At 52.4% G+C, this 10638-nt stretch overlaps 1 protein-coding gene across 1 annotated transcript; it reads right to left on the bottom strand.

Annotated features, from left to right (window-relative positions):
• Positions 1-1282: 1282 nt before the first annotated feature.
• On the bottom strand, positions 1283-10447 carry SDHB (succinate dehydrogenase complex, subunit B, iron sulfur (Ip); the record flags this gene model as incomplete). The annotated part of the gene is made up of 7 exons (XM_008949187.1): positions 1283-1369; positions 3766-3888; positions 4099-4200; positions 6133-6249; positions 6543-6679; positions 8595-8680; positions 10265-10447. Coding segments are annotated over 7 exons (826 nt in total), but the record flags the coding sequence as incomplete, so codon positions are not given.
• Between the last annotated feature and the right edge of the window lie 191 nt (positions 10448-10638).

Raw genomic sequence — 10638 nt, 5'->3', positions numbered from 1 at the left:
AGCCTCAGGAGACACCCTGAGTGCTGCACGCACACGGCCTGGCAAAATGTGCCCCCAAAAATGGGCTCTGCACCCCCCTTAACAAATTACCCGCGTTCTGCCCCCCAAAAAGGGCTCTGCAGCCCCACATCTGGCATGGAAATGGACCCAGCGTTGCCCCCAAAAAGGGCTTTGTGCCCCCAAATCGTGCAGGATCTGCCCCCAGAAAGGGCTTTTCATGCCCTATATCTTGTAAGGAAATGCACCAGGGTTTGGCCCGAAAAAGGGCTTTCTGCCCTCAAATTGTGCAAGGAAATGCACCAGGCTCTGACTCCACCCCCAAAAGCCCCATCAAAAGAGCTCTGCACCTCCCACAACAAAATACTCAGGTTCTGCCCCAAAAAGGGCTCTGCACCCCCACATCTGGTAAGGAAATGGGCCAAGCTGTGCACCCAAAAAGGGCACTGTGCCCCCAAATCGTGCAAGGAAATGCATTGGGCTCTGCCCCCCAAAAAAGCCTTTGTACTCCCAAATTGTGTTAGGAAACTAACTCTATTCCACACCCAAAAAAAAACACCTTTGCACCCGCAAATTGTGAAAGGAAATGCCCCAAAAAGAGCTTTTCACACCCATTCTTGCAAATGGACCAGGTTTTGCCCCAAAAGAGGCTTTGCAGCCCCCACTTTTCTGGCCCTCAACAGGGGTATGAAGCCAAACAAGACCCCAAAACAGCCCCTCCAACCAAAGCTGGTTTTAGGCTCTGAGTGCTGGAGAAACACCCAGCACTGGGGAGGAGCTGCACCCCCATCCTGGCCAGGCAGTGCTGGGTTCTCTCACAGGATGGGTTTTCTTTGGACGTGCCCCAGGCAGAGCTTCTGCTTCTTGAGAAAACCCCTCAGGAGCTCAGCGACCATCAAAGCAACAAGGAGCCACCTTCAGTTCCTCCACGCAGGGTGAGGATCTTCCCACATTCCCCTTTCCCAGCCACTTCCACTGTTTTCTTCCAGCTCATTACCTGCAGGTCTCTTCCCACACAGGCTTTAGAGACACAGGATCAAGGTCACTGCAGAAATTCTGTCTCTGCTCCTCTCTGAGGTGACCCCCAAGCTCAAAACCACAAAGCAGAGGGGTTTGGGATTCTATGGTTAAGAGGCACGGGCACCAGTTTGGTGCTGGTAATAAAAGAACCACCCTTAATTTGTTCTGAACAGGATTTATTGGATGTGCAAACCTCCAGGGAAAGGCCAAACTCCCTGCTGGAACCTTCTCCTGCTAAATTTGGGGGTGAATGCCTGGCAGGGAGGGAGCTGTGTCACACAGCAGCTGCCTTCTCTTTGTAGGTTGCCATCATCTTCTTGATCTCGGCGATGGCTTTGCCTGGGTTCAACCCCTGAAAAAGGAAAAGTTTCAGTTCAGCTCCTCTGGAAATTGGGATGTTGGAGCATCCTCCCTGCTCCTCTCCTGGATCTAAGTCGTGGACTTGTCAGTTTTCTACTGCTGGTCAAAAATAGCTGGCAGAGAACACCCTTTTTTTTCCCTAAAATCACAGAATGGGTTGGAAGGGACCTTGAAGATCATCCAGTTCCACCCCCATGGGCAGGGACACCTCCCACTAGAGCAGGTTGCTCCAAGCCCCATCCCAGCTGGTCTGGAACCAGGGATGGAGCATCCACAGCTTCCCTGGGCAGCCTGGGCCAGGGTCTCACCACCCTCAGAGTGAAGAACTTCCTAATTTCCAGTCTAAATCTCCCTCTTGCAGTTGGAAGCCATCACCCCTCATCTTATCACCACAAGCCTTTGTAAAAAGTCCCTCCCCAGCTTTCCTGCAGGCCCCAAGCTGGAGTCCACCCCAATATTGTCCTTCACTCCAGGGACAGCTCTGAGCAGCCTGCTCCAGGCTGGTTGGGGATTCTGGGAGGCAGAGGTCAAGGTGTGCTGATGCCGTGGCCCAAATTTCCATGGGGAGAGAGCAGGGACACAGAGGTGGTGAGCTCCCAGCTCTATCTGGAGGCTGAACCAGCAGCACCTCCCAGGGCTTGGAGAAAAAGCTGCTCATTTGGCTGTGGAAGAAGGGTTTTAATCAGCAACGCGAGGATCAAAGAGAGGAATGAGTGGCTGAGGGATTGGAACTTTTAATAAAAGCCCAAGCAGGATGGGATTCAACAATTTCAGGGGTGTCACAAGGTGACCTCTGGGAATTGCCTTGTGAAAGCTTGATGGTGGCAGTGCAAGAGATGGGGCTTTTCTCCCTCTTAGGAATCAAAAAGCTGTGTATCTTCATCACAAACTCAAGATCAAGGATCTCATCTTCTCCACACAGACTCACAGGTTTGGGTTGGGAGTGATCTTTAAAGCCCATCTAGTTCCAACCCCCCTGCAGCTAGAGCAGGGTGCTCAGAGCCACATCCAACCTCCCCTGGGATGGTTCCAGGGATGGGGCAGTGACCACCTCTCTGGGCAGCCTGGGCCAGGGGCTCAACACCCTCAGCAGCAACAATTTCTTCCTTTTCTCTAGTCTAAACCTCCCTCTTTTAGCTTAAAACCACCACCTCTTGTCCTGTCCCAACAGGCCCTGCTCAAAAGATCCCACATCCAGGATCCACTCCAGCATTTACCTTCACAGCTCAAGAATTACTCCACCACCAGGTGCAAGCAAAGGCTGGCCAGCAAACAGCACAGTGGGCAAGCAACCAAACCCTGAGACTCTGCCCAACAACAGGCAGCAGCTCACTGCAAGCTGAGGAAGAGGCAGGCTCTGATTTGGGAAAGCTCCCTTAGTTGTTAAAACTAAATACCAGAGAGAAGAGAGCAGCTGGGAAATGCCCCAACGGGGATGGCAGCACAAAACACATCCCCAAAAGGTGATGAGAACTTCCTGGAGTCTCCTCCACTACAGGAGGGGCACAACACGTCACTTCTGGCACAACCAGCTCCCTGCTGTCACACTCCTAAATCTTGGGAACAAACAGGTTGGAGCGTGTCCAGAGAAGAGCCACGAGAATGATCCGAGGGCTGGAGCAGCTCTGCTGTGAGGACAGACTGAGAGAGTTGGGGCTGTTCAGTCTGGAGAGGAGAAGGCTCCCAGGGGACCTTATTGTGGCCTTCCAGGATCTTAGGGGGGCTACAAGAAAGCTGGGGAGGGACTTTTTAGGATATTGAGTAACAACAGGACTGGGGGGAATGGGGCAAAGCTGGCAGTGGGCAGATTCAGGCTGGATGTGAGGAAGAAGTTCTTCACCATGAGAGAGGTGAGACCCTGGCATGGGTTGCCCAGGGAGGGGGTTGAGGCCCCATCCCTGGGGGTCTTTAAGGCCAGGCTGGAGGAGGCTCTGGGCAGCCTGATCTAGTGGGAGGTGTCCCTGCTCATGGCAGAGGGGTTGGAACTGGGGGATCCTTGGGGTCCCTTCCAACCCTGACAGATTCTGACCTGTTTTAGCAGAGGACTTTAGAGCCCTAATGGCTCAAGAGTTGGACTTGATGATCTTGGAGGTCTCTTCCAACCTAAAGGATTCTATGATTCTAGGTTCTCAGAGTCCCAGCTGAGGCTTTTGCTGAGCACAGCCTTGCTCAAGAGGCAGAGATGTCCTTGGTAACATGACCTTTGCCACATCCTCTTGTGCAGTCACTACCCTAAGCACGACTGCTGGCAACTCACTGTGCCTCAGAAGATGGAGCAAGCTCGAGGAAAACAAGAACCCAAGTGGATATTTTCCTACAGGTTTCCAACGAGTGGCTTGGAAAGGAGCCAGGAACCCCAAAAGGGGCAGAGGCAGGACCCACACTGACCTTAGGGCAAGTCCTGGTGCAGTTCATGATCGTGTGACAACGGTAGAGAGAAAAAGGGTCCTGAAGCTGTGCCAGGCGTTCCTCTGTGTAGTCATCTCTGGAGTCAATCATCCAACGATAGGCCTGGAAGGCAGCACCACTGGGCACCCCAAACTCTTCCTCAGGGTGGCTTCAGAAGTGTGTGTGGGGGGATTTTCAAAGCAACACCCAGCTCGGGAGTTGTGGTCCAAGATCTGGACTGTGTTCCCCTATCCCACCCCTGCTGGGCAAGTGATTTGGGGTGGGTGTGAGGTGGGGGGTCCCTCAGCAGTGCCATGGGGGTTCCATCCTTACCTGCATCAGCACTGCAGGGCCCAAGTATTTGTCTCCATTCCACCAGTAGCTGGGGCAGCTGGTGCTGCAGCAGGCACACAGGATGCACTCGTAGAGTCCGTCCTGCACGGGGGTGGGACACCACAGTCAAGACACTCCACAAACACAAGACAAAGCCTTTTTTTTTTTTTAGGATCCTTCTAAAGAGGGGATTTACAAGAGCACGTTTCCCTCACCACCTTCCCCATCAGATTTGCTGGAACAGAACTGCTCCAAAAAATTCATGGAAAAAAAGCAACTGCTCCACGCAGGTGCTGTGAAAAGTTACAAGCAACCCTCCCACCTCAACCTATAAAACAAACTAGGGCTTTGTGACAACAAAAACTGAAGAAAAATGTTAAAATTGCTTCACCTTCCTGCATTCCTTCCTGCCAGTAAGTGGCTGGGGAAAGGAAGAGATACATGACCAACAAACAACTCGAGGTCATGGTACAGGAGAGAAGAAAGAGCAAAGTCTGCCTGGCAGCCTCAGGGAAAGGAGCTCTGAGGGCAGCACGTGCTGGGAGGGGATGCACAAGCACTTCCAGAACAGGAATGGTGCCAGTCTGTGGCTATTTCACCATTTTTGGAGAGATTAAGGCCTTTTTATTGCAGGCACTGAAGAACAGGTAGACCTACAAGGAAGCTCCACTGGGCAGAAAAACTCTTGAGGAGCAGAGGGGCTCCTAAGTCTCCCAGTAGCTCAGTCAACCCTCCCAGTAGCTCAGCCAACCCTCCCAGGCCAAGAGGCAGAGCCCAGACAGACTTAATTTTTATAACTGAAAGTTGTTTTGGGGTCAAGATCTCCTTAAATTTAATTCAGGAAGGTGCCTGATGCCAGAACTCCTGGGAGCTTGCCTTAATCTTTTGGAAAGCCTTGCCAAAGGTCAGCAAGTCAGAGTTACTTTCTTGCTCTAAATTTGTCCAATTTCTAATTGCAACACTTGAAATAATTGGATGATTTATAGAAAAAGGTGGAATTTCTCAGCTGACACTGTCTTCAGCACAGAGGCCATTGTCAAGCAGGAGGAACATCAGCAGTGAGATAAAAAGCAAGTTGTGAGAGATCTGGGCAGCTCTCCCTGTCACTTTTAGCTTTGCTTATTTCTGCTTGAATGAGAAAATGGTTTCAAGGACAGCACTTTTTAAAACCCAGGTGAAGGGAGAGGCCCTTTAGCTCTCACCTGGGGACCAGACCACCCTGTGAAGCAGCACAGACATCACTGCTACCCTTAGTAAGACCCTGTGGTTGTCAGGATGTCACAGCCACTGACACCTTGGGTGCAGGACCCATTTATTCACTGTTTTCACAGTGGAAAAGGTTCAAAGCTGGCTGCAGAGGGCTGAGCTGCAGCTCACATGTTTGCAGGGAATCCCCTTTCCTCAGCTTCCCTCTGCTGCTCAGCTTCTCCTCTCTTCTGCTGCTGGCTGCCCACCCACACTGTGCCTGCTTGGTGGCAGCACTGTGGCCACAGCTCCCAGGGAGTGTTGAGAGCCTGAGTGTGGAACTCTGCAGGGAGTGAAGGCTCCATCCAGACAGCTCAGAGGCAAAGCAGGAGCTGCTGATTTAACAACACTCACCGTGGCAGCCAAGGAAATCCAGCCAAGCCCTTACCCAGGCTCTAAGCTTTTTAAAAAGGTCCTGAGTGTTCAAATGGTTCCTCAGACACCCTTCAGCCTGACACAGAAACCCTGAACCAACACCACTACACACTCCTCAAAACCCCACCAGCAGCAGCACACCAGGCTTGTCTCCACACCCAAAAAAGCTCCTGCTGGTAGTTTTTAGATCATCACAGGCCTGAAGCCCTTACAGTGGCAAACACACAGGGGTTTCATGGCACAGACAGTGGCAATAAGATCAGAGTCCCCATCAAAACCACTCCCCCTGAGGCTGGGATTCCACCCACGGGGGGGGGGGTTTGCATCAGCTTTGTCACAGAAGGTTGCTGAGTGTTCACATTTAACCCTGCTCTTATCTGGAAGGGATTTCAAGGGTGGAAAAGAAGCAGTAACCAGTTTCTGACGGTCTTCAATGGACTGCAGGTACTGCTGCTTGCCCTGTTTGGACTCATCCTTCTTCTTCAGGTAAGGCTCGATGGATTTGTACTGTGCGTAGAAGTTACTCAAGTCCTAGGAGTCAAAAGGCCAAAAGGTCACATGGATTGAGGCTAAACTCACACCCCAGAGATGGAACATCTACCACTCTGACAGAAGGTGGCAGTTTCCACCTCAACCTGCTGCATTCCTCCACGTGAGGCCAGATTTAGTCACTGCTGTGAAGCTCAGACCCACCCAAGGCAGAAAACCCCAGCAGGAGTAACATGAATGGTGAGACCTCATCTTGTTGGCACCTCCCAACGTTCCCCAAAGCTGAACCCAAGGCTGTCACCCTTGGTAGGGCACAGAGAGAGGTGGGTACTCACTGGAACGAGGTCCTTCACCACATACATGTGGGGGAGTGGGTAGATTTTGGTGATCTTGTTGAGATCAGGGTCAATCTTTTTGATGCAGGCCAGCGTGTTTCCACCAGCGATGTTCATGGCACAAGAGCCACAGATGCCTGAGTGGGAGGAAAGAGCAAAGCAGGAGATATTTATCCTCTTATCCTACTTGAAGAAGATCCTCGTGGCCTCAAACATGCCCTCAGGTTGTCTTCAAGACACTCTGTACGTGACCAGGAAAACGACCCAAGTTGCCACTGGGCTGAGCGTGTTGCTGCTTAAAACACACAACAAACCCAGGAGTCACTTTCATCAAAGCCTAAAAATGTTCTCACCAGCAGCTGGGACACTCCATCCCTTTCCTTCACTAGTTTTAACTCCTGCTTAGGGTGGGGAAAACCCTCAGCTTTGTTCACAAGTTTGAAGCACAAGCTCGTGTTGATGTGAGGCAGCCAGAGAGATTTTAAGATGGGAAGGAGGCACAGCACCCTTCAGCCAGGGTGAGAAGTGTCCCTGAAGGTCAGAAGTGTCCCTGAAGGTCAGAATATGACCCTGAGTCCTCAAGACAGCAGCTTCTCTCCTTGCCTTCTGCAGCAGGGCAGAGTGGTGCCATAAACTGCACTCCACTGGCCAAGGTGAGAGGAGAGACGCTCAGCAGAACAAACAGCATATAAATAGCTGGACAAATGGATGAAATGACACCACTAATGATCCCCCCCCAGGAACAGAAGGATCAGATGAAGCCCAGGAAAGGCCAAGGTTTAGAAGAAAAAGCACCACAGAACTGTCACGGGTCAGGAGCTCGGGTATCTGATGCAGAGGGATGCCTGGAAGGTGGTGTGAGAAAGGAGACAAAGGTGGAAAGGGCAGAACTCGAATTTCAGAGGATTTGACACAGATCAGTTGATACGAGTGACAGAAATGCCACTGCTGAGCCCATCTGCCTCAGCCCCTGACACTCTGGCCTCCCCTGGCTGCCAGGGGAAGGCTGGCAAGGGGACAAGGCTCTTCCTCCCACTGCAGAGGTGGTTACAAGGATTTTCCAGTCAGCTGGAGAGGGCAGCAGGGCTGCAGGAGCACAGGACAGCAACGGGTGAGCAGGGTTTTCTTTTTAACCCCCCTTTTCTGTGGTACAGAAGGGGGAAGATTGAACCAGCCCAGCTTGAAACTCCCATCTTCAGGTTCTCAAAGGATTCAGGGCAAATAATTCCCCCTGCTTGGGAGCAGTGTTGACTATCTCAACATCAGAGGCTGGAACAAGCCCAGCGTTGGGAATTCCACAGAGAACACTGTGTTAAATCCTGCTTTGCTTTGAGACCTGACTCAAAACAGCTTTAGGCACCAACTGCACCTAAATTTCTTGCAAATCCACCTCAAGCCACTCCACAAAGGCGTCCTTCCCTTCTTGCATTTCCCCTTACTGCCATTTTTAAGCTCAGCAGCCCAATCTTACCCCAAATGAGGGTTTTTTTTTGACAGGGAGAAGCACCCAGGCAGGTATGTTGGAATGCAGAGAACCCTCTGGTCTGTACCTGTGGGAGGAGCAGCTGGTTGCTCTGCAATGTCAAACCACCAGCTGGCTTTTTCCTCAATCCATCATTCAGCTTAGTCAAAGGGCCATAAAAAAAAAAACCAAACAAATTCCTGAAGCTATTCCTAGAAGTCCTAAGTACTCTCCCCAGCTACACCCTTTCTGGTTGCACAGCAGCCCCTAGGATCCATTCCCACGTGCTGCCTCTGCCCCCTCCATTTTCCAGCTGGAATCTTTCTGGCTGGCTTTCCCCAGGGAGATGAAGAAGATTAGGAGAGGAACAGGAAGGACTAGAGCTGTTCAAACACGTCGCTCCCAGCTCAGGCTGGTGCAATGACACCCTGGGAAGAGGAGCTTGAACTTTTGCTGCTCCATTCCTGGCAGCAGCTGGGAGAGGAGAGCAGGAGGTGCCACCTAGCCTTGAGTTTTCTAGCTGTGACACGTTGCTCTGCTGGCAACCAGAAGCCCAGGTTGAGCTCAGCAGGTTGGAAAATCCTCCTTACCTTCCCTGCAGGACCTACGGAAGGTCAGGGTGGAGTCCAGCTCATTTTTAATCTTGATCAGAGCATCCAGCACCATAGGCCCACATCTAGAACACAGAACAAAGGCAGAGAGCACCTGTAACTCCTCTCCAGCCTCAGGGCTTGGCCTCTGGTACCCCAACTAAGCAGCACCCACAAGGATTTTGATCAGCTTTAATTAAAAAGAGACTTTTTTTTCCCCTTTTTTGCCTATTTCAGGCACCAAGTGAGATCTCCTGCTCAGCAGTGTGACCCCTTTGCCTCAGCACAGCCCAGGGTCAGGGTGGGACCTTCCTCAACTGGAAGCTGAGTGCTTTGCTCCTGGTTCTCCCCTTTTGGGTCAGGTTGGAACAAGTCTGCCTGTCCTCATGAGTCACAGCAGGCAGCTCTGCCTCCAAAAACAAACAGTCTCAGCCAACTTATGCAATTTGAGATCCAGCAGGCAAAGCACCACCCAGAAATTGTTAAATGGTGCAATTCACATAAAAATGGGGAGCCCTCTGTCCCCTGCTGCAGGAGGCAGCCACGTGGCTGAGCAGCTGAAGCTCTCAGAAAGGGCTGGAGGTGAATTCCTCTGGCAAGAGCTCAGCAGCAACCAGAGCCCCAGGAAGCTGAGGAGGTTTGTGCACCACAGCCCTCTGCAGAGGGACAGAGAACCCAGAGCTTGCTCAGGGGTGGCTACACCAAAGCATCCAGGTGGCTACTAGCAGTGGAACGTGTCCTGCAAGCCAGAAGTCACTCAGTGTGGAGAAAACTAGAAGAATTGATAAAGTTTCCACCTCAGTGCCCAGCTCTGGGACTGTGAGTTAGAAGTAAAACAGCTGCCTGCTGGAATGGGCCTCAAAAAAATGTAAATAAAGGTTATCAAAGCCACAAATGCCTTCAAGTCTTTGACCCAAGGTAGGGATAGAGGTAAAACCTCACAGGAGTGACAAAATGAAGTGACCATTTTACTGCTGACAGCTGTTACACAGGGTCCCAGCCTGGTGGGGTGGGAAGGGACCTCTGGGATCATCTCCTCCAACCCCCTGCTCCAGCAGCTCACCCACAGCAGGGTGCCCAGGGTCACAGCCAGGCAGGTTTGGGATCTCTCCAGAGCAGGAGACTCCACAGCCTCTCTGGGCAGCTGCTCCAGGCTCTGCACCCTCACCCCAAAGAAGTTTCTCCTCCTGCTCAGGTGGCACCTCCTGGGTTCCAGTTGGTGCCTGTTGCCCCTTGTCCTGTGGCTGGGCACCACTGAGCAGAGTCTGGCCCCAGCCTCTTGCCCCCCAGGGCCCTTTAGCTCTTGCTCAGCACGGATCAGATCCCCTCTGAGGCTGTTCTTCTCCAGCTCAGCAGCCCCAGGGCTCTCAGCCTTTCCCCCCATCCAGACACTGGCACTGAGGAGCCAGTTTTTTGTCACCCTTCTCTCTGACAGGTGAGGGAGGGGAAAAATAACCCCCCAGGAGCACAGTAAGATCTGCTCTAGCAGGAAACCATCCTGACCTGCCCCCTGCTGAAAACGAGGTGCTCTGTAACACAGGTGAGCAGTCCCTGAAGCACAAGGAGGCTGCTGACACCTCGAGCTGTCAACTCAAGGGCTCCTCCAGCACCCTGGTGATCCCTTGGCAGATAAGCTGTGCTCACCCACAGCCCCAGGGCCTCACACTCACTTATTCAAATCCACATCGTAGGTCTGCATCCGGGGTTTGTCCCCGGGCTTATCAGGATCCCATCTGTAGATGGCAAACTTCTTCATCCTGGGTGCTGCCACAGCTGCTGTCTGGGCTCCACGACATGCCTGTGGGCAAACAGAAGCACCACAGCCCTCAGGCCCCCCTCCCGTGGCTAGTAGCCTGGCAACAAATCCACTCCAGGCTGCCTTCGGGTTTGGGCTCTCATGTAGTTTTTGGGAAATCCTCCCAGGCAGCCTCCTGTGTCCTGGGGCTCCTGCCTCCACCAGGCAGAGGAGATAATCCTAAAGCTCAGGGACAACCCCCCCCCGGGGCCTGTAGGTGTTTTCTTCACAGCCCTGAGGACTCCCCGT

The sequence above is a fragment of the Merops nubicus genome, unplaced genomic scaffold, assembly GCF_000691845.1.
Source record: "Merops nubicus isolate BGI_N331 unplaced genomic scaffold, ASM69184v1 scaffold31791, whole genome shotgun sequence".
Taxonomy (NCBI): domain Eukaryota; kingdom Metazoa; phylum Chordata; class Aves; order Coraciiformes; family Meropidae; genus Merops; species Merops nubicus.
This window is presented reverse-complemented; position numbering and strand designations above follow the sequence as displayed.